Source organism: Mercenaria mercenaria, chromosome 13 (genome assembly GCF_021730395.1).
Source record: "Mercenaria mercenaria strain notata chromosome 13, MADL_Memer_1, whole genome shotgun sequence".
Classification (NCBI taxonomy): domain Eukaryota; kingdom Metazoa; phylum Mollusca; class Bivalvia; order Venerida; family Veneridae; genus Mercenaria; species Mercenaria mercenaria.
Window position 1 is genome coordinate 11,164,746 of NC_069373.1, and position 25,113 is coordinate 11,189,858.

Here is a 25,113-nt window from a genome sequence, read left to right on the forward strand (position 1 = left end):
ACGCTTAGTTGAGGTCCCATTGCCATTATACCTTGAGCGCCCCATGAGAATGACTCGCCATAATATGCGTCCCCTATCATACAGACACATCCATACCTAAGTTATCTGTTTCCCTTTTACAGTGGTGATATGGAACAGTATTCTTCATATCCGAACCTTAAATAGTTCGAGCAGGCCTGCTTTCTTACCACAATCCCTATATCTGAAGCAGGTTTAACCTTTTAACTTATAATGACGTGTTATCATCTTTTAACTTCTATCACTTTTGACGACTCTTGTCTATTATCTTTTAATTTTTTTCTCGCCTTGACGCGCAGCTGCTGGTAATACCCGAAAGAAGAGTTGAGCAGGTTCAATAAATAGATAGATTATCTAACGAAGGTACACTCGAACTGAATAATGCATACCTAAAGTCTTTTAAATAGAGTGGTGGAATGTCCGTAATAAAATATTTTTATACGCCCGTTTTTGAAAATAAACGGATGTATTAGGTGATGGCGTGTACGTCTGTCAGTCTGTTATATTTCTTGTCCGTAGCATGACTCAATAACCATATTCAAGGCCACGACTGTAAACTTTGCATATAGATAGGTGATGAGACGATGTGCAGTGCGCATGAACCAGGTCTGTATGTCAAAGATCTGACAATAACACAAATGGAGCTCATGCAAACGTTAAATAAAATTGACCCTCATATTTTTGCCCGAGAATAAGTTAATAACTATTCGAAGTATTCACTCTAAACTTGGCATATAGGTCGATGACCATGAGACCATGTGCATAGCACATGAACCATGCCTGTAGGTCAAAGATCAAGGTAAAAAATATTATAGTGTGTGTTCGAAGCTCAACCTTAAACTATTCAAGGTACTGACTTTGAATTTGGAATATAGGTGGGTGGAGATGAGTTGATTTAAGAACTGTGCACAACAATCCACTTTACTCTCCCACTCCCAACCGAACCTCACGTTATAAAATAGCACTTTTATTTTCGAGGAGTGCAATACAAAAAAAAACTTTTATTTTCCTGTTACCTACTCCATGACCCAGGTATTTAGGTAAAAGGTCAAGGTTGCATACTGATATGGATTTGATGTGATATGTATTGTCAATAAGAGGAAGAACGTGTGTTTTTTTTTTTCTTTTCTTTTGGTTGTCAAAAAAAAATCTACGCCAATGAGGAATTAAATTTGCATGCCCCGATACTGAATGCACTATCTATTCTCAATCATTCTGATATTTAGCTTATTAGTGGATACTTTCTTTTCCATGCTGTTGCCGATAAATTTTGTTTAACTCGGTTATTTAAGTTTCTGAATAGTTTGTAGAAAAAATTGTTAATTTGTAATGAGGGTTACCGGTGAAATACTTCCTACCGGTATATAGGACGTGTACGAGATTTTAACGAAACATAGTCTTTATACCAAAAAATCATAAAGTAAAACACAATCCTTATCACTAATTTCCTAATATTTTTTATAACAAAATATAAAACTTCAGTTATTCTTTTAGAAGATTTTATTTAAATACATCTAACATACTTTTCTTGAAATGCTCATTCATTAGGAGCATTGGAGACTATTGCTGTAAAAAATCAATTATGGCTGTTTTAAAGTTGATACGGATATAAACGAATGGTTTGTAAAAGATTTACCACAGTCACTGTGTATAATTTAATTACTTCAACTGATAAACAGGATAATGAACTTGTTTCAAATTTAGTCATATATGAGTAACTTGACTTTATTCGGGCAATGTCGGGCTTATTTGTGTAATTTTTGAAATTTCTCACCGTAGATCTCAGGCCGAAAGCAATGATGTCAGTGATGAATGTTTTTGAAGAAGATTGCTGTTACGGCCGCAGTTACAAGTTTTTTAAAATAATTTTCCAACAGATAAGTTAATTGCCTTGTTCTATTTCAAGTTGTTAAATAGAGTGCCGAACGATACCTGACATGTCCGACACAGGCATTCGGCACATATTGCTTGGTCAAATTATGAGGCCGAAGCTATCCGCACCACGGTCGTCCCAATAATTTTCTTTATCTGCATGCTTGTCCAGCCGATCATTTTCATTATTCGCACGAAGAACATGCAAGGAAACTGTGTTCCCATTCACTTACATATGTACGTAAAGCGTAAAGCACGTACAAAACACAGAAAAAACATTCAGATTTTTTAAAACTAAGTGTTTTTGTACATGCAATGCACGCACGCAGAATTTTGCATGTACTGCATTATTTTTTCCATACCTTGACAAAAAGTCGAGCTGGTCAATTGGATTTTCTACAAAAAAACAGTAATGACGTAATTTAATGTGTGTCTAATATAAAACGCCAATCAATGAGTCCCCGGGTATGCATGCTTTTTCCGTGTCCGCTTACTCTTACACTGCCAAAGTTATACATGAATCATGGCCTACAGTAACCAATAAACAGTCGTCGTGGTTAATGATTTGTCGCCTCCTGCTCACGTTCTAAATTGCGGTAGGTGAAAAAATATATCCAGCCGCTTTACCAGTCAGTGCTCGCCTTTCAATGAAATTGGGCAGAAGGAAAGTATTCAGTGAAGAATTATTGACGTCGGCCGGTACATTATTTCCTTCGTAATTAATCAGTGTTAATTAACCTTTTGAATGAATTATCACGACAAACCATTATCTCATGTTTGTAATATTGGTCTGCGCTGTTTAAAAGCCTGTTTTTCATGAGTTTCGGTCGCATTTTAAAACTAGTGGCAAATTTATTTGTTTCTTCATTTGCTTTTATGTTAAATGGTAAAAGAATGTAGTTGAAAAGTAAATATTTAGAGGTCATTGCTACGGAGATGCGTTTATATACATGGATAGGATTTAACAAATTGTGATATCGTTCCTGCGATCAGTTGAGTTATGAAAAATTCTAAGTTTCTAAATCCTCAGGTTTTTTAGCTCACCTGAGCCAAAGGCTCATGGTGAGCTTTTATGACTGCTCAATGTCCGTCGTGTGTCATGTGACGTGTGTCGTCCGTCCGTCAACATTTTTTAAATAAATCTTCTTCTTGAAAACAACTGGGCAGAATTACACCAAACTTCACAGGAATGATCCTTGGTTGGTCCCCTTTCAAAATTGTTCAAAGAATTTAATTCCATGCAGAACTCTGGTTGCCATGGCAACTGAAAGGAAAAACTTTAAAAATCTTCTTGTCCAAAACCGCAAGGCATAGAGCCGTGATATTTGGCATTTTACATCATCTTATGGTCCTCTATGAAGATTTTTCAAATTGTGCAGTAAGATGCGCATAATGCCACTTTAAGTTTTGAGTGCATTCTTTTGATTTATTGATGCAGTTGATGAATGAATTAATTTAACTAATTTACAAATAAAATACAACCACTTGCATGTAACAGGGTGTTCAGCTGACCTGAGGTTCCGGGTTTTGGCACGCGAAAATCTAGAAAAACTCGTAATTGACCTGCACAGAAAATGCCCCGTGCGTCGGCTTGACCTGTAGAAATTTTCTTTGATGCATCTAGAGTTCTAAAGTTCTGCCCCTTGTCAATCAAAATCCTGGTGAATTTCAATATTTTTCGCAGCCACAAAGAGAAGTGTGGCAGTAGGCAGAGTGACATATATTGATTATCTGCTGACAGATGTCAATCACCCTACACCCCGACTGACATATGGTCATCTCGCGGACAATAATGTCAGTCATTATCAAAGCTGTTTATTGATCAGTGTGTAAAAGTTTATTGAGAAACAATGCGAAGAGCAGCCTATTTTCATGTTTGTATCACTTGTTAATTAGCGGTATACAGCTTATGTTATATTGTTATATGTCTTGCGGTCGGCCGTTATGATCTATAGCAAATTTATTATCATTCGGCCCAATTAAAATGCTTTAGATATGCAGAACTTATAATAGGTATGATGAAAGAAGTGAAATTTTAAAACGGGTTTTTTATCAAGAATTTAATGCTTACTTTTGTTTTCCATATTTGTCACCCGTTTTCGCGGCTGTGATTTTCGGACATTTCTGTCAATTCTTAGGAGATTTTCTAGTGCAGTCTAAATAAAAAGTCTATAAAAAGTCTGCATTTAAGAAAAATATGACAACTGTTGCAAAAGCAGCTCTTATTTTGAAGCATTTTTCAAAAATAAAACATGCAAAGGCACCAAACCCCACCCATTTTTAGGCAATGTGCAAAATAGGATAACTGAAAATTGCTTAAAAAATCTAATGACTAATGTACTTGTTTTAGATAATGTCTGTGGAAGTTGCATTTATAACAGTATAGCTTGACCCCTAAATAAGTTATCTTGACTCTTGAAAATCTGATTTTGACCCTTGAAAATTTAGGCTGAAGAGTCAATGACTCTTGAGTTTCAGAACCTTAGTAACCGAATGCCCTGATAACAAATACTTATAATTTACAGGGCTCAACAAATCCTCTGTTCGTAAATACAAGTAGAAATTGGCTCCGGGCCAGTGAACTTGCTGTAGTACACATCCTGCAGGATGAGTGCAATTTTTAGCTCACCTGAGCACAAAGTGCTCAAGGTGAGCTATTGTGACCAGTCATTGTCCGGCAGGGTCTGTCAACATTTGCCTTGTGATCACTACAGGCCACTGTTGTGACCCAATCTTTATGAAACTTGGTCAGAATGTTTATCTTGATGATCTCTAGGTCAAGTTCGAAACTGGGTCATGTGGGGTTAAAAACTAGGTCAGTAGGCCAGATCAAAGGATAATCTTGTTAACACTCTAGAGTCCACAGTTTAAGTTTGAAACTCAAGAGAATTGGTCAGAATGTTTGTCTTGATGACCTCTAAGTCAAATTTGAATCTGGGTCATGTGGGGTTAAAAACTAGGTCACCCAGTCAAATCAATGGAAAAGCTTGTTAACACTCAGAGGCCCTATTTTTGGTCCAATCTTTAATCAAAATTGGTCATAATATTTGTCTCAATGAAATCACTAGGTCAAACTTGTTTACACTGTTATAGTGTGTTACTCAGGTGAGCGATCTTGGCCCTCTTATTTACCAAATATATAATAAATCCAATTAAAATGGAACTGTGAAGAAGCGGGGTAGCTAAAAGATCTAAAACAAAAGTTAATTTGTTGATTGCTACTCTAAAATACAGATAAATAAACAACTGCTCATCTAATAGATCTACATGTATCATGTGCAACCTTTACCTGGCATTGATTTCTGATGTTTAAGTAAGAATTTTGAACCTTGAGAAAAAGTTCAAATTAAGAAAATTTGCATTAAATTTATATTTGGGACAGCATATTGTGATAGCAGCGTTTGTTTGTTCATCCTGAATTTATGTTCGGTCTGTAACTTTGTCATCCACAAGAGACATTAATATAACTATTAACTTGGTACAAAATTAATGTTCCCCATACTGAGATCATGTGTCATGTGCAAGACTTGGATCCTTAGCTCAAAGGTCAAGGTCTCGCTTGGAGGTCAAATGTCAACAGAGCTTTTTTTCCTGTCCAGTCTACAACCCAGCAATCCATCAAGGGATTTTAATATTACATGACAAAAATGTTCCCTTTAATCAGACAATATGTCATGCTCAACACCCATAGCCATAGATCAGGGTCAGTATTTTTTTAGCTCACCTGTCATGTAGTGACAAGGTGAGCTTTTGTGATCGCCCTTCGTCCGTCCGTCGTCCATTCACAATATCTTGTGAACACGATAGACCACATTTTGCAATCCATTTTAATCAAACTTACACGCAACTTGAATTGGCATAATATCTCGGTTCATTTCGAAAACTGGCCAGATCCGATCATGGGTTCCAGAGTTTTGGCCCCTTAAAGGGTCAAAATTTGCTATTTTGGCTTTTGCTGCCATATAGAGACTTCATTTATGGTTTGATTGATACAAAGCTGGAAAACATCTTTAACAACAATAGATCTTGGTTTCCATAAAGAATCATTCAGATCCAATCATAGGTTCCGGAGTTACGGTCCCTGATTGACCCCTGAAAGAGTCAAAATTTGTTAACTTTTACCTTGTTAAAACAATAGAAGTGACATTTTACATTTGATTTTAACCATACTTACAGACAATTTAAGTCGCAATAAGATCTTGTTTCCTTTTGAAAACCTGCTAGATTCCATCATGGGTTCTAGAGTTACTGCAAAATGTTCTATTTTGGCCCTTTCAGCCATATAGAGGTTTCATTTATGCTTTGATTTGATACAAACTTGCACAGAATGTTTATCTTGATGATCTCTAGGCCAAGTTAGATACTAGGTCATGTCGGGTCAAAAACTAGGTCATCAGGGCAAATCAAAGAAAAAGCTTGTTAACACTCTTGATGCCACAGTTATGACCCTATCTTCATGAAACTTGGTCAGAATGTTTATCTTGATGATTCCTAGGCTAAGTTCGAAACTGGGTCATGTGGGGTCACAAATTAGGTCACCACTCAAATCAAAGAAAAAGCTTGTTAACACTGTAGAGGCCACATTTATGACACTATCTTCATGAAACTTGGTCAGAATTTTTATCTTGATAATTCCAAGGCCAGGTTTAACAGGTGTGCAATAAAGGGTCATCATGACCCTCTTGTTTTCCTGTCCAGTCCATAACACTGTCATCCTTTAAAGGATTTTAATATTATTTAATATTAAAGTATCCCATAATGAGACGATACCGTAAACCTCCCTTTTATTTGATAAAGTACAATACATGTGTTTTTAGCTCACCTGAGCAATGCTCAGGTGAGTTTTTGTGATCGCTTGATGTCCGGCTTCTGTCTGTCTGTCGTCTGTCAACATTTAGCTTGTGTATGCGATAGAGGCTGTATTTTTCAACTGATCTTCATGAAATTTGGTCAGAATGATGACCTTGATAAAATCTAGGCCAAGTTCGAAAATGGGTCATCTGGGTTCAAAAACTAGGTCACTAGGTCAAATCAAAGAAAAACCTTGTGTATGCGATAGAGGCTGTATTTTTCAATTGATCTTCATGAATTTTGATCAGAATGATTACCTTGATGAAATCTAGGCCAAGTTTGAAAATGGGTCATCTGGGGTCAAACACTAGGTCACTAGGTCAAATCAAAGAAAAACTTGGTGTATGTGATAGAGGCTGTATTTTTCAACTGATCTTCATTAGATTTTGTCAGAATGATTACCTTGATGAAATCAAGGCCAGGTTCGAAAATGGTTCATCTGGGGTCAAAAAATAGGTCAAATCAAAGAAAAACCTTTTGTATGCAATAGAGGCTGTGTTTTTAGTTGATCTTCATGAAATTTGGTCAGAATGATTGCCTTGATGAAATGTAGGTCAAGTTTGAATATGGGTCATCTGAGGTCAAAAACTAGGTCACTAGGTCAAATTATAGAAAAATCTTGTGTATGCGATAGAGACTGTAATTTTCAATTGATTTTAATGAAATTTTGGTCTGAATGATTGCCTTGATGAAATCTAGGTTCAGTTTGAATATTGGTCATCTGGGGTCAAAAAGTAGGTCACTAGGTCAAATCAAAGAAAAACTTTGTGTATGCGATAGAGGCTGTATTTTTCAATTGATCTTCATGAAATTTGGTCAGAATGATTGCTTTGATGGAATCTATGTCAAGTTCGAATATGGGTCATCTGGGGTCAAAAACACAGAGCTCCAGATAAGATGCGTATTTGCGTAAATACGTTTTGAAATTTACAAAAACGCATTTAAAATCAAACCTACGCGTACTGATACGCATTGAAAAAACGGGATACGTATTTTACTCGATTTAAGTGCGTAATCCAATTTTATCGTAAATCAAGCACATCCTTTTTGTAAATGAGTACAACAAACAAAAATGGTGTCTCATAAAAGCAAACGCAAACGATATCGTAAAATAATGCCATTTTCTTCTTCAAGTATATTAGTATGTGACAAGAGATGACTCGGACAAGGACAATGCCTATTGCTAAGCATGTGATCTATGATACATACAGTAAACTTCGCTTATAAGGAACAGCTTGGGACCTCTAAAAATTGTTCCTTATAACCGAGGTTCCTTATATCCGTATAGCGAACTAGTTCCTTGTAACCGAGGTTTGTATAACAAACACAATTTGTATAGCGAACACTATTTGACTGACGTTTGATAAGGGCTATGAGTTCACACTCTGGCCCGACCTTGAATCTTTATGCGAGAAAGTTGCATTTCTAGTACCGGTCCTTTCCTGGAGGGATGATAAGGTAAACTGCCTGCATGTTTCTGCATGACCGAAATAGTGTTGAAACGCGACATTAAACCTAAAACAAGCCAAAATGTTCGTCGGTAAGAATGACCGTAATTTATGTTTCTTTTTTTGTCGGTTATTTCTATCTTCTTTTTAGAGAGCGCTACATGATGACTATAAGATATGTTGCAGTTACTCCCCTTACCTTTCTTGACTGCATGTTATGTGAATACATGAATATACATCAATAATAATATAAAACAAATGTTAAATTTTTTATTACAAAAATGTTAAATTAGACTACCCATTAAAATTTAAAAGTAGGGTGTTTATGATATACAGTGTATTACGACTAGACAACAGCGCCATACATATGGATTTAAGTGTAACTTATACCTTTACTTTTGCTATTGTCCATTTTAGCACCTCCAGCTGCTATAATTTTATAATTGGAAATTTGGTAAACTGGACTGTTTGCCATTGTTAATCACGTGTAATTAGCACTTTTATTTAGGATAGTATGACGGTGACCGTGGCTGATTTTCGTTCACTATTGTTAACATGAAATACCTAATACACGTAGCTCTCGAACATAATCTTGAGTAAATATAAGTCTACTATCGTCTAGTATTTGGTAATTTGATGATATTATATAATTTTATTTTATTTTTATCGTATCCGTGAATTAACAAACTAAAGATCATTGAAATGAAATAATTTGTGTTTATTCATGTGCATGAAAGTACGTGAAAGTGTCGATGTTACTCTGACGTCATCAGCGATTCTCCTGTTTATTTCCGGTTTTCAATAATTTTTATTCTTTATGCCTGTTCGCTATAACCAAGGGGTTTTCCATTGAATTTCGTGCTTTGGGACTGGAAAAAGTGTTCCTTATAACCGAGTGTTCCTTATAACCGAGTTCCCTATAAGCGAGGATTTTTACATTGAATAAAGAAGGAATAAGATTGGGGAATTGAAAATTGTTCCTTATAACCGAGTGATCCTTATATCCGAGTTCCTTATAAGTGAGGTTTACTGTAATGGGTAACTGTTGAAAAAGCACTATACATCATTTACATGTTGGTGTTTCTGAAAAAAACATTGACAGTCAAAGTATCACTGGCTGTTGATATATCGCAGTGGTCAGTAACTGAAATTAAGATGTAGTGTAAGATGTAATGTATGCAGTAAACAAAATGTTAAAACTATTTGAATGAAGGCTCAAAAAATATTCAGGAAAACACAGCATTGGTCGACAAAGGCACTTCAACGGAGCACATGAATATCAGAAAATTATACAAACAAACAGTTATTATTATTACCCTTCTAAATGATTTCAAATTCTAAAAAACCATTTAGAATTCTAAAATACCCTTTTGAAAAAACATTTAGGAGTAAAATACCCTTTGAAAAAAAAAGTAGGGGGTAAAATACCCTTTAACCTAAAATCTTATCTGGAGCTCTGAAAACATGTCACTAGGTCAAATCAAAGAAAAACCTTGTGTATGCGATAGAGACTGTATTTTTCAATTGTTCTTCATGAAATTTGGTCAGGATGACTTGATGAAATATCGGTGGAGTTTGAATATGGGTCATCTGGGATCAAAAAGTAGGTCACTAGGTCAAATCTAAGAAAAATTTTGTGTATACGATAGAGGCTGTATTTTTCAATTGATCTTCATGAAATTTTGTCAGAATGATTGCCTTGATAAAATCTAGGTCAGGTTCGAATATGGGTCATCTGGGGTCAAAAACTAGGTTACTAGGTCATATCTGAGAAAATACTTTTTTAAACTCAAGAGACCACATTTTGAGTCCAATCTTTATGAAAATTGGCCAAAATATTTGTTTCCATGAAATCACAAGGTCAAACATGTTTACACTGTTATGGTATGTATTCAGGTGAGCGACATAGGGCCATCTTGGCCCTCTTGTTATATCAGTTTTCCCACTAAGTTAAATATGAAATTATGTTTTAAGTAAGATAACTGGTATTGATAGATTTAAAAAGCTATTAACAATCGTGGACTAGTAGGATGCAAGCCCAGGCACAAGTTATAACTCTATGGTATATAGGTAAATGCAGCATTACTAGGATTGCAGTACAATAGGTTGATATGTAGTGCAGCTCTGCATTGACCAACTGTAGAATTATTTTTTTCTGGTGTGTAATTCAAGAACAAGGTTTTTTAGTACCATATAAGTGTCACGGATTCCATTTGTTTATTAATTACCTCCCTTTAATATGATAAAATATTTTATTATATTTTTATTTTATATTTTTCGTTACCAGTGTAAAAATAAAATCTCATTAAATTGTTATAATACAGATATTAAGCATTTGAGAGTATTCACAAATTATAGATTTCCAGACATTTTCAAAACTTAATTATGCTTCATGAATTATATGATATATAGTCATGATTTATATACAGTGTTAGTATGTTGCTCTATATAGGAAGTAGCTAAAAAAATTCAGCTCAGAGATGTTTATATGCTGTTACGGATCTCTGACCTGAAACGAATCCGGTACTGGAACCTAACCAGGAAACATGCCAGAAGTCTGTCACGCTATAATTTCATCAAATGAAACGCAATGGACTCACCTTTTATCTTAAAATATTTCTAATCAATTTTTCTTTTGATCTGGCATAAAATAATCCAGGCAACATAATTTGAACACAAGTTATACACACAAGTTTCAAATTGGTACCCCTGTCTGCAATATTTTGTCCGTCATTGAAGCTGTCACATGATCAGGGTGCTCTTCATTTTAAACCAATAGGTGGTATAGAATCGTTTTTATTGACCTTTTCTGAGAACTTAAACCTTCTAAGGTATGTTTTTTAGCTCACCTGTCACAAAGTGACAAGGTGAGCTTTTGTGATCACGCAGCGTCCGTCGTCCGTCCGTCCGTGCGTAAACTTTTGCTTGTGACCACTCTAGAGGACACAGTTTTCATGGGATCTTTATGAAAATTAGTCAGAATGTTCACCTTGATGATATCTAGGTCAAGTTCGAAACTGGGTCACGTGCGGTCAAAAACTAGGTCAGTAGGTCTAAAAATAGAAAAACCTTGTGACCTCTCTAGAGGCCATATTTTTCGTAAGATCTTTATGAAAATTGGTCAGAATGTTCATCTTGATGATATCTAGGTCAAGTTCGAAACTTGGTCACATCTGGTCCAAAACTAGGTCAGTAGGTCAAATAATAGAAAAACCTTGTGACCTCTATAGAGGCCACATTTTTCATGGGATCTGCATGAAAGTTGGTCAGAATGTTCATCTTGATGATATCTAGGTTAAGTTTGAAACTGGGTCAACTGTGGTCAAAAACTAGGTCAGTAGGTCAAATAATAGAAAAACCTTTTGACCTCTCTAGAGGCCATATTTTTCATAAGATCTTCATGAAAATTGACCAGAATGTTCATCTGGATGATATCTAGGTCAAGTTCGAAACTGGGTCATGTCCAGTCCAAAACTAGGTCAGTAGGTCAAATAATAGAAAAACCTTCTGACCTCTGTAGAGGCCGTATTTTTCATGGGATCTGCATGAAAATTGGTCAGGATGTCCATCTTGATGATATCTAGGTCAAGTTCGAAACTGGATCAACTGCAGTCCAAAACTAGGTCAGTAGATCTAAAAATAGAAAATCCTTGTGACCTCCCTAGAGGCCATATTTTTCAATGTATCTTCAATGAAAATTGGTCAGAATGTTCACCTTGATGATATCTAAGTCAAGTATGAAACTGGTTCACGTGCGGTCTAAAAGAAGGTCAATAGGTCAAATAATACAAAAACCTTGTCACCTCTCTAGAGGTCATATTTTTCATAGGATCTGCATGAAAATTGGTCAGAATGTTCATTTTGATGATATCTAGGTCAAGTTCGAAACTAGGTCATGTGCGGTCAAAAACTAGGTCAGTAGGTCAAATAATAGAAAAACCTTGTGACCTCTGTAGAGGCCATATTTTTCATGGGATCTGCATGAAAATTGGTCAGAATGTTTATCTTGATGATATCTAGGCCAAGTTCTAAACTGGGTCACACGCAGTCAAAAACTAGGTCAGTAGGTCAAATAATAGAAAAACCTTGTGACCACTCTAGAGGCCTATTTTTCATGGGATCTGTATGAAAGTTGGTCTGAATGTTCATCTTGATGATATCTAGGTCAAGCTTGAACCGGGTCAACTGCGGTCAAAAACTAGGTCACTAGGTCTAAACATAGAAAAACATTTTGACCTCTCTAGAGGCCATATTTTTCAATGGATCTTCATGAAAATTGGTGAGAATGTTCACCTTGATGATATCTAGGTCAAGTTCGTAACTGGGTTACATGCGTTCAAAAAGTAGGTCAGTAGGTCTAAAAATAGAAAAACCTTGTGACCTCTCTGAAGGCCATATTTTTCATGAGATCTTCATGAAAATTGGTGAGAATGTTCACCTTGATGATATCTATGTCAAGTATAAAACTGGGTCACATGCCTTCAAAAACTAGGTCATTATTTGACCTTCTTGTCCTTAAGTGCAATGATAACTGGTGAGCGATATAGGGCCATTTTGGCCCTCTTGTTTTCATGTGTTGTCATGCTTATATTTTGTGTGTTTATTGTGTAGAATTTTTTTCAAGCTTGCTTGCAAATTAGAAATTACTTTTATACATTGCTATTATGAAAATTTATATATAATATATTTATATTAATTGTTCGTCTGTTTCAAACACCTTTCTAAAAGATGTTCAAGCAGTAAGAATGCGGAGATAAATTTAGTTGTTATTGTTGATTATTTTTTACATTGTACATACATGTATGTATCTTAAATATATTATTTAAACAAGGTACATTTTGAAAGCTTTAGGTGATATAGCTTTAATGTATGGTTTTTTTAGCTCACCTGTCACAAAGTGACAAGGTGAGCTTTTGTGATCGCGCGGCGTCCGTCGTCCGTCCGTGCGTGCGTGCGTCCATGCGTCCGTAAACTTTTGCTTGTGACCACTCTAGAGGTCACATTTTTCATGGGATCTTTATGAAAGTTGGTCAGAATAGTCACCTTGATGATATCTAGGTCAAGTTCGAAACTGGGTCATGTGCCATGAAAAACTAGGTCAGTAGGTCTAAAAATAGAAAAACCTTGTGACCTCTCTAGAGGCCATATATTTCACAAGATCTTCATGAAAATTGGTCAGAATGTTCACCTTGATGATATCTAGGTCAAGTTCGAAACTGGGTCACGTGGGGTCAAAAACTAGGTCAGTAGGTCTAAAAATAGAAAAACCGTGTGACCTCTCTAGAGGCCATATTTTTCATGAGATCTTCATGAATATTGGTCAGAATGTTCATCTTGATGATATCTAGGTCAAGTTCGAAACTGGGTCACGTGGGGTCAAAAACTAGGTCATTAGGTCTAAAAATAGAAAAACCTTGTGACCTCTCTAGAGGCCATATTTCTCAATGGATCTTCATGAAATTTGGTCAGAATGTTATCTTGATGATATCTAGGTCAAGTTCGAAACTGGGTCATGTGGGGTAAAAACTAGGTCAGTAGATCTAAAATAGAAAAACCTTGTGACCTCTCTAGAGGCCATATTTTCATGAGATCTTCATGAATATTGGTCAGAATGTTCACCTTGATGATATCTAGATCAAGTTCGATACTGGGTCATGTGGGATCAAAAAACTAGGTCAGTAGGTCTAAAATAGAAAAACCTTGTGACCTCTCTAGAGGCCATATTTCTCAATGGATCTTCATTGAAAATTGGTCAGAATGTTCAGCTTGATGATATCTAGGTCAGTTCGAACTGGGTCACGTGGCGGTCAAAAACTAGGTCAGTAGGTCTAAAATAGAAAAACCTTGTGACCTCTCTAGAGGCCATATTTTTCAATGGATCTTCAGGAAAATTGTCAGAATGTTTACCTTGATGATATCTAGATCAAGTTCGAAACTGGGTCACGTGGGTTAAGAACTAGGTCATAGATCTAAAAATAGAAAAACCTTGTGACCTCTCTAGAGGCCATATTTTTCATGAGATCTTCATGAATATTGGTCAGAATGTTCACCTTGATGATATCTAGGTCAGGTTCGAAACTGGGTCACGTGGGGTCAAAAACTAGGTCAGTAGGTCTGAAAATAGAAAAACCTTGTGACCTCTCTAGAGGCCATATTTCTCAATGGATCTTCATGAAAACTGGTGAGAATGTTCTTCTTGATGATATTTAGGTCAGGTTCGTAACTGGGTCATGTGTGGTCAAAAACTAGGTCAGTAGGTCGAAAAATAGAAAAACCTTGTGACCTCTCTAGAGGCCATATTTTTTCACGAGATCTTCATGAAAATTGGTGAGAATGTTCACCTTGATGATATCTAGGTCAAGTTTAAAAGTGGGTCACGTGCCTTCAAAAAAAGGTCATTAGGTCAAATAATAGAAAAACCTTGTGACCTCTCTAGAGGCCATATTTTTCAATGGATCTTCATGAAAATTGGTCAGAATTTTTTATCTTGATGATATCTAGGTCACATGTGCTCAAAAACTAGGTCACCATGTCAAATTATAGAAATAACGACGTCATACTTAGTTCAACACTGGGTCATGTGGGGATAGGTGAGCGATTCAGGACCATCATGGTCCTCTTGTTTATTGATTTTATCGTAAATTATTATGTTAATGATTAAATTAATTCATAAATAGGTAAAATTTTGATCTTGATTTTCAAAAATAACCTCGTGCTCTGAACAGTGTAATGACGTAATCAGTTTCTCAAGAGTGGCTGTGCGAGATGTTGCGGTTTGATACTGGTTAGGTAACCAAATGGGGTTTCGCCATAACTTAATGGATGCAACCATCAGAAAATAAAAACAGCGTCAGTTAAGTTATGGTAGCCAGAACTGTATAGGAAGATGTTGTAATGGCATGCAATATGTTTTTAGCTCACCATTCACGAAGTGACAAGGTGAGCTTTTGTGATCGCGCAGTGTCCGTCGTCCGTGCGTGCGTCCGTCTGTCCGTCCGTGCGTAAACTTTTCCTTGTGACATCTCTAGAGGTCACATTTTTCATGGGATCTTTATGAAAATGGGTCAGAATGTTCATCTTGGTAAATTCTAGGTCAAGTTCGAAACTGGGTCACATGCCATCAAAAACTAGGTCAGTAGGTCTAAAAATAGAAAAACCTTGTGACCTCTCTAGATGCCATAATTTTCAATGGATCTTCATGAAAATTGGTCAAAATGTTCACCTTGATGATATCTAGGTCAAGTTCGAAACTGGGTCAATTGCCTTCAAAAACTAGGTCAGTAGGTCTAAAAATAGAAAAACCTTGTGACCTCTCTAGAGGCCATATATTTCACAAGATCTTCATGAAAGTTGGTCAGAGCGTTCACCTTGATGATATCTAGGTCAAGTTCGAAACTGGGTCACGTGCCGTCAAAAACTAGGTCAGTAAGTCAAATAATAGGAAAACCTTGTGACCTCTCTAAAGGCCATATTTTTCATGGGATCTGTATGAAAGTTGGTCTGAATGTTCATCTTGGTGATATCTAGGTCAAGTTCGAAACTGGGTCAACTGCGGTCAAAAACTAGGTCAGTAGGTCTAAAAATAGAAAAACCTTGTGACCTTTCTAGAGGCCATATATTTCACAAGATCTTCATGAAAATTGGTCAGAACTTTCACCTTGATGATATCTAGTTCAGGTTCGAAACTGGGTCACATGCCATCAAAAACTAGGTCAATAGGTCAAATAATAGAAAAACCTTGTGACCTCTCTAGAGGCCATATATTTCATGAAATCTTCATGAAGATTGGTCAGAATGTTCACCTTGATGATATCTAAGTCAAGTTTGAAACTGGGTCACGTGCTGTCAAAAACTAGGTCAGTAGGTCAAATAATAGTAAAACCTTGTGACCTCTCTAGAGGCCATATTTTCCATGGGATCTGTATGAAAGTTGGTCTGAATGTTCATCTTGATGATATCTAGGTCAAGTTTGAAAGTGGGTCACATGCCATCAAAAACTAGGGCAGTAGGTCAAATAATAGAAAAACCTTGTGACCTCTCTAGAGACCATATTTTTCAATGGATCTTCATGAAAATTGGTCAGAATTTTTATCTTAATAATATCTAGGTCAAGTTCAAAACTGGGTCACATGAGCTCAAAAACTAGGTCACTATGTCAAATAATAGAAAAAACGACGTCATACTCAAAACTGGATCATGTGGGATGAGGTGAGCGATTCAGGACCATCATGGTCCTCTTGTTTATTATTGGCCGTAGGGAAAAGCCGAGACCACTTTTCTGTGGTACAACATGGATGGTTCCTCCAATTTTTAGGTGTATTTTGACATATCTGTACCTTGTTAGAATTTTTTTTTTTTTTTTTTTGGTTAAATTCTTTCCTTTGTTGTTCCTGTCCTTTGGGCTTCGTCAGTCAAAATTTTGCTCCTATCCTCCTCTGATGTAGTCCTTCGGGCATGAAAATACTGGCCAGATTTGAAAATGATTTTATTTGAAGTAACTTTTAAGAAAATTTCAACTATATTTTCTCATAATTCTTTTGCTTGATCTTGATTATGATTTTTTGACCTTCTTGTCCTTAATTGCAATGATAACAGGTGAGCGATATAGGGCCATTTTGGCCCTCTTGTTTGAAAAATGTCCCTAGGCGGGGACATTGGTAACTCTGTTACAAATTTTTGCTATAATTTATTTACAGGTAGAGGAAGCAGAGGCCAACTCCAGCATGTCGGCGCTAGCCATCCTATCATGCCGACAGAACTCGCATCCCTTCCAGGAGCGCCACATAGCCCTCCTGGAACCCATGAAGATAGGGAGGTCAGTTGCTCGCGCCCGACCAGCTCCAAACAATGGCATCTTTGACTGTAAAGTGCTCTCCAGAAACCATGCCATGCTGTGGTATGAGAATGGAATTGTAAGTAGTAAATTTTTACTACATGTAGCAATACTACATATAATATAATTTGTAAATCTGTTAATATATCTTTTGACTTGAAGAGCTTCATACCACTAGCCAAGAGACTGCGAGTTTGCATCTGTTAGCTTCCCTGGCTCACAAAATGTTCTCCGTGTCAATTCTATTGGTGGCATAATTTTGTTTGTTCCCCATCTCTGGCTAGTGTTAGGATGTTTCTGAACAGCAAAAATACGTAGAATGACACAAAACTACATATCTGTGAAAAATAATCTACAAATGGCATATTGCCTGCTGCACAGTAAATGGGCCAATTTTTTCAAAAAACAGGTAACTGCATTTTATTTATAGAGGAACATCTGTTTCAAGTTTTGTTAAAACTGTTTTCAATGTGTCTTATTAGTATTCAAATGCTGCAGTAAAAAAAAAATCACATAATCAACCAAAAAAAAATTTGAAAGCCATTTTATGGCTGAAAATAGGCCGTTTTTTCATGTAATGCGTTAGCATTGGATATTTACACTTTTCAAAAAATGCTACAGTATTTTCAAATAACAAAATATAAGTTTGATTTGAATACCTTTAAACAGATAATTTTATTAGCTTTAAAATGATATATAACATTGATGATCACTGAAATCGTTACATTTTTATGAATATGATAATAAAGAGTGACTCGTGTAACACCACTGTTTTTAACAAAAATGCTAAATTTTGAATTGAACACAAAATGTCTTAATTTTACATATTCAAAATAATTTTCTTGCTCACTGTCTTACTATGTATTTGTAGAATATGAAAAAAATGCTTGCAGCGCTTATCAATGGACATTTTAGTAAAAAAGTCCATTTAAGCACCCAAAAAACCATTTGCGTGAAAAAAAGTGTAACGTCCGTCCCCCACTATTATTTTATAATTGAATATGAATATATTGATATTAATTACTTTCATATATGCTTAAAGACATACCTATCATGAAAAAATGAAAAATAAATAGATCTGCAGCCTTGCTGGGAAAAAAATGACGAAATATCAAAAGTTATGTGTAAAGTCCGTCCCCCTATATATGCTTTTCTTAATCTTGTACAAAATGCAGTGTTTTCATGTTTTGATGGTAATATCTGATACTATTATTTCACAAGAGTATGTAAAAAGTATGAAATTATCAAAAACAATGTTGAAAAAATTTTTTTTCCATACTTTTGAGTATTTTAAATTGAAAACTAGAAAAAAACCTGAAAATTAGAGCAAAAATCTTTGTTTTTTATGCTGTGTGAGGAAATTTAAATGAAATTAACTCCTGTTTGATAGGACATGCATCAATAAGTAATAAATAAATAAAAAGATTCATTTAGATTTATATGATGTTGTATCATCTTCATCTGAAAAATAGGGGGACGGACGTTACAGAAAAGGGACGGATTTACAAAAATTGTGATAATTGAATATTTCATATATTCTGATTTTGTTATTCATCAGTAACTTTTTGTAGGTTATATATTGATAAATAAAGATGGTGTGTGTTAAATCATTCCCAATGAAACATTTATTTACAAATATGAGGACATTATTCAAAAGAATAATATGTCACATGTAACGAGACCCCTGCTGGAACAACAGTTGGCTATAAAAACAACATGAGAAAAATATACAAAACTGATAAAATGGATCCACTTAACTGGGCCCAGTTTATACATGTATATATCTCTGGATCCTTGTAAGATTCTAAAAACAACACTTACCCTCTTAACGAGTCTTGTATAAACACATACTTCGGGAAAACTTAAGCGTTTTACAAGGTGCCATAAAACTGGACCCTGTATATACATTTCTGGATCCATACCTAGTCCTTGTAAAAACACTGACTCGTTAATGAACCTTGTATATACAAAGTGATTTCTTTTGAAAAACTGAGAAAGGGGAGGAGCTTGCTGTCATATGCAGATTAGAGTGGGACTAAATGTGTGAAATTCTTTTAAGTTGAACTAATTTTATGATCCAGGCTCATGCCAGTAATGATGGCCATATGGTTGTGTAGACCCTTAAATTGAATAAATTTTTTGTCTAAATTATGATCATTTCATAAACAAAATCTGATATTTTAAGTAAATGTACCAACTGTTGTACAGGGTCCAGGGTATTTTTTTTTCAAACTCATATTAAGGACCCAAATAGTATTTGTTATTACAGCATATTTTTCCCCTCCTAATGGATCCTTCCTTCAATCCCCAAAACAGGGGAATAGAAAATACTGTCTATATAAATGTATTTTCAGCATTACTTTCAGATTACATACTTAAGGGATTTTTCTTAATCTATGTATATTAATATGATTTATAGTGGTATCTGTGAAATTCAAAGTGAAACAAAATGATCCTCCTCACCTCGGTTAAAAAAGTGTTTGATGTCAGAGCTCTTATCCCCTTCTTGTGCTGAGATGATGATTACTGTCACTTTCTTAAAAGTGTATGGTATTATATGATACATATCATTTACATGTTCATGAAAAGAAATATTTTAATACGTTTTCTCATTTTGTTCTGTTTCGTTTTGTTTTATGCTTCAACATAGTTTTTGCAAAAAAAAATTGTTAGAAATTATGGTGAATTTGTAACGTCCATCCTAATTTACTTAACTCTAGCAGTAAGATGTACCATTACCACACACATATCTTTTATTGAATGACATTAGCATAATAATGAAAATTTAGAAACACCTTTCAGTAAGTCAGTGAATACATAGGACGAACACTATCAATTTCCTGATTAAAAAATACTGTTTTCTTTTCCCCTCCATATTTTAAGACTCTAATTCAGCATATTTCTTTTTATTTTATTACTTTGTATCATTTTTCGTTCATCTAGATAGGTTTAACATTAACAGAATCTGTTTTTATTCAGTAGAGCCACATTAAAGCTTGAAAAACAAATGTATATAATTAGTGTAACGTCCGTCCCCTCATAATGTAACGTCCGTCCCCCTTTGCCATCAGTTTCTCTTTACTAGTTTTGAAGCCTGAATAAAAAAGAAATATACAAAAAACTGAATTGTTTAATAACTGATGTTCTTGTGTCTTCATTTAAAAGGTTGTTATCCAATTAAGTATAATATTATAAATGGTAACAGGAAAAATATGAGTATGGCTGTTTTTTTCCTTCTCTGCTTCGACAGGTAAAATAACAAAAAAATTTTTTTTTTCAATTTTTGGCAAATTTTTTATAAGTTTCTTGTAAAGATGTACTGGTTTACTGATTTGGTGAATTTTCTCATCTTAATGACAGTAAACAGCTTCAGAAACAAGCTTTTTACATTCCCATGTAACGTCCGTCCCCTTGCCCAACCACTGATAGAAAATGATGTATAAAAACAAAAATCAGCAAAAAGTTATCTATTATATTACTTTTTTATGAAGTTAAAACATATAACTTCATGAAAAAGGCTTAACAGGTAAGAAATCTTGAACTTTAATTTTTGACTTTGATGCTAACACATTTGGCCCATTTACTGTGCAGCAGGCAATATTACCCACTTCAGCATCAAGACCTTTATTTCGCCCCCTGGTAAGAAAAGGGGAAATATTGTTTTGCTTTGTTGATTGATTGGTGGACCATTTTGTTTCCAGTCAGCCCCTAAAGAATGTTTGGGTCTACTGTAGTACTAGTGAAACTTCATAGAGTGAATTCTAGATAAAACCTGAACAATTAGAAAAATAGTTATAGTTATTTTTTAAGTATATGTTAAGCATTTGAGTTATGCACATTTAAGAATTAATCAAACCAAAAGATATTTTACACAATTATTGAAATACTAATGGCTTTATTCAGGGAGAAAACAATTTGTGGACATCAAAATATAAACAATATAATATTTGATTGCAAAATCAAAATTAAAATAAAAAAGGTATCTGCATGTACCTATAAACATAAAAATGACGCTATATAAATCTAGTATGATACTCCACTGAAGGCATTATTTTTTAGGCTCATGCAACAACAGCAAGAACAAAAAAACACCCTTTTTCACAGAACTAAGGCACTTTAGCAACATAAAGACCAATGCCCCCCACCCCCAAATGTGACAAACAAACATTTCCTTACACCCCTTAGTTTATTTGACACAGATTATTCCTCATTCCTGTTTTAATGAAGGAAATCATTCCTGATGATTTAGGTCACTTGACAGACAATGGCTTATTTTCATAGACAGTTAGGATATACTGATATTTCTTGTCAACAGTCTCATCTGACTTGCATTTCTCTAGGAAAAGATGAATCATTGTAGATGATTACTGGGGCCCATTATTTTCTGATCAGTTAAAGTTGCTGCTGTGAAGATGTCAGCTTTGGCTTCATTATGCTTTGATCAATACCAGAATACTGAAGGCATCTTTGTTAAGGAATGAGGAAAGATCTTATTGGATTATAGAAACACAGTTGACCAGTTTAGCAAGATTGTTACTCTTAATTTAGTCATATTATTTCTCGGAGAAGAAATCCTGGCTTGTGTGAGAGTATGATTCTCTTAAATTTCTGGTAGGTAGTAAAAGCTCAGTAAACACACAAAAATGGAAATTTAATTGTCATTCACAGGTATGTCTCATCCCAAACTCCACTGTTAACAGGGTGATTTGAGCAATTATATATATCTAAAGTGTAAGATATTTAACTTACTTTAACCAGCTGTTAATAAGGCTGAGGTAAAGCAGTTTAGCATTATGTGTCATCTGACATTTGATTGTTACTTGAGACTTATGAACTTCTTGATGGATTTTCACTAAACTTGGTCAGAATCATCCTTGCATGGATGGACTTCACAAGCTTTTTCCAGATGAAAAACTACTACCTGACTTCTTTTTAAGGGTGGTCACAGATGGAAATAGATAAAAAAAATCTTAAAATGACTTCTTGTGAACTACTTGATGAAAATTCACCTAACTTTGTATATAATATCCATACATTGGCCTCTCTCAAGGTCCTGCTTGACCATTTATATGGACTATAAATGTTAAGAACAGAAAAAAAACTTCAAACTTTATATTCTCATGGAATGCTTGTTTTATCTTCACCAAACATAGTTTGTAGCATTGTTGTATTGTTCTCTATCAAGTTTGTTATCCCCCGACGAAAGTCAGAGGGATATAGTTTTGGCGTTGTCCGTCTTTCCGTCCGTCCAGAGCCATATCTAGGAAATGGTTGGGAATATTTATTTATAACTTCATATACATGTTCACCACTATGAGTTCTTGCGGCCCGTCAAGTTTCAGTCAGATTGCCCAAGTAACACCAGAGTTATAGCCCTTAGAAGTTTCTAGTGTTAATTATATAGGGTACTATAAATATGGCAATTTCTGCATCATAACTTTTGATATATTTGACCTAGAACTATGAAACTTAAACAGAATTTAGATCACCATAATGTGGTTGTGTACACACAATTTAGTTTGGATTATTTGTAAATTAAGAGTCCTTAATTGTATAAAATCCAATATTTGTACATAACAAACTTACATTTGTAGAATTTCATTAAATTCTTCATCTTTTCCATGAAAATTTATTGTAACATGTGAGTGTGTACCCACACCTGTCCCCCTTACCTTGACACACCCCTCCCTTCCCGACACCCCCCCCCCCACCACACCAAAACAAAAAAAAATAACATTCATAATTTACATTTTTTTTAAAACAAACTATCCTGTTCACTACTATGGGTTATGCATCATTTCATCACAATTGCCTACGACTAAAAATTTAGAGCACTATAATGTGGTTGTGCACACACAATTTGTACGGATTTCTTTTGTAACTTCAGGTTATTGCCCTTTAATTGTATAAAAATCCACATATTTGTACATAACAAACTTACCATTTGGTAGAATTTCATTAAATTTCTTTCATTCTTTTCCATGAAAATTTATTGTAAACATGTGAAGTTGTGTACCCACACCTGGTCACCCCCTTACCTTGATCACACCCCCCCCCCCCCCCCCCCCCCCCCCCCCCCCCCCCCCCAACACACACCAAAAAAAAAAATAACCATTCCTTATTTTAGATTTTTTTAAACAAACTTCATATACATGTTCACTACTATGAGGTTATGGGGCCCATCAAGTTTCATACAGATTGCCCAAGTAACGCCAGACTAATCAATTTAGAGCACTATAATGTGGTTGTGCACACACAATTTTGTACGGATTTCTTTTGTAACTTCAGAGTTATTGCCCTTTAATTGTCTAAAAATCCACATATTTGTACATAACAAACTTACCATTTGGCAGAATTTCATAAAATTTCTTTCATTCTTTTCTGTGAACATTTATTATAAACATGTAAAGTTGCGCACCTACACCTGGTAACCCACTTGCCTTGGTCACACACCCTCCCCCTCCCAACCCAACTCACCCACCCACCCTACACCCCCCCCCCCCCTAAAAAAAAATAAAAAAATAAATTCTTATTTTAGTTTTTTTTCAAACTTTCCATGATTATTTATCAAGATACAAGTTGTACCATTCCCCCACCTCACTCCTCCACCCAGTCATGCCCACCACTGATCATGCATCCTCTGCCCCACCCCCACACACAATTTCACCCTTTTACCTTTTTTTTTTAATGTTCCATCCCATCAGTATTTATAATCAACATGTGAAATTTTGTTTCCTCTCCCGTTCCCCTGCACCCACACCCAGTAAAAAAATAAATATATACATATATATATTTCTATTCCTTTTTTTTTTTTTTTTTTTTAAATGTTCAAACCTTCAACATGTTAAGTTGTGACGTACTGCACAAACCTTGCCCTCAGCCATGTTCAAGATATCTTACCTGTGTTCTCTTAAGGACATCTGTTCTTTTTAAGTTCAAATGTTAAACAGCAACACCTGGTGCCAAACCACTCAAAGACAATATTTCGTTCCAGTTAAACTTCAAGCTCACATTTCAATTAACTGCATTTAATTTTAAAAGCTAAGCTTATTACAGTAAGCATATCCCATTCAAAATAGATTCTTAAGTCAGGATCAAAGTATCATACATTTATTATGTACACTTTAATTAAACATCTGTTTTCTGATAAATTGATTTTGACTAATGAAATTATTTGCTTCTTATTAACATCCTTTAATAACTTTTTGCCGGATATATTTTTTTGCCATTCCTCACCACAAACCCTTTCGGTGGGGGATACCAATTCATCGAATTTGCTTGTTTATTATAGCTCATCTTGACCTCTTTCAAGGGGCTACCAGAGCTAAGAAGAGTTATATAATTGAATTGTTGGCAATTTTTAAAATCATTTTTAGCAAGCTCCATGTTATAATGTTGCATTGGCAGTTTGGAAATAGTTTAAATAATGATGGTGTTACAGTACAAGTAAAAATGATGTATATCCATTTTCAGTTTTATCTCCATACAATAGATGCATAATTAACCCCTTGAAATAATTATAGTGTATAAAATTGGAAAATTGAATAGATCTGTTCAGTAGTGTATGGTTCATTTTAGGTTCATTCCATTTATGGCTCTGTTTTCCTCTTGTTGACATTTTACTAACAGTAGGATTTATGCTGCATGACCTGCCTGGATAAAGGTCTCTCAGTTTGTAGGCTTTAACCTCTTCCCTGCTAAATTTCTATAATGAACTTGTCCATCTTTCAATTTGGACAGTACCATTAACTGTTAAAAGGGATGAATACCAAAAAGATACTGACTGAATAACGAACAGAGCAGATCATGATCAGATTGCACAGACGTGCAGGCTGATCATGATCTGCACTGGTCACAAAGGCAGAATCAATCGTGTCCAGCATGGTAAGGGTTAATTATTGTTGACTTTTTACTGCTATTTGAATGAGAAACCAAAATCTGGTTTGAATGTATTTTTTAGTGGAATTGAATATAAAAATTGTACAAACAGAAAGCATGGGGGAAGACCAAACTTGTAGGAAGATTGCCTCTTCTGTGCAGTAAATTGCAGTTTGTTTAAAAATAAAGAAAATATTTAGACTACAGTATCAG

At 35.1% G+C, this 25,113-nt stretch overlaps 1 protein-coding gene across 5 annotated transcripts in view; it reads left to right on the forward strand.

Moving 5' to 3' along the window:
- Positions 1-1,521: 1,521 nt before the first annotated feature.
- LOC123529853 (sarcolemmal membrane-associated protein-like) overlaps positions 1,522-25,113 on the forward strand; it is a 96,697-nt gene continuing 73,105 nt past the window's right edge. For all 5 annotated transcript variants that reach the window (XM_045310413.2, XM_045310410.2, XM_045310411.2 and 2 more), the window contains exons 1-2: positions 1,522-1,637; positions 16,886-17,101. In XM_045310413.2, coding sequence (XP_045166348.2) covers positions 1,635-1,637; positions 16,886-17,101 — 219 coding nt within the window. In that variant the 5' untranslated portion in view covers positions 1,522-1,634. The remainder of the gene's footprint in view (positions 1,638-16,885; positions 17,102-25,113) is intronic.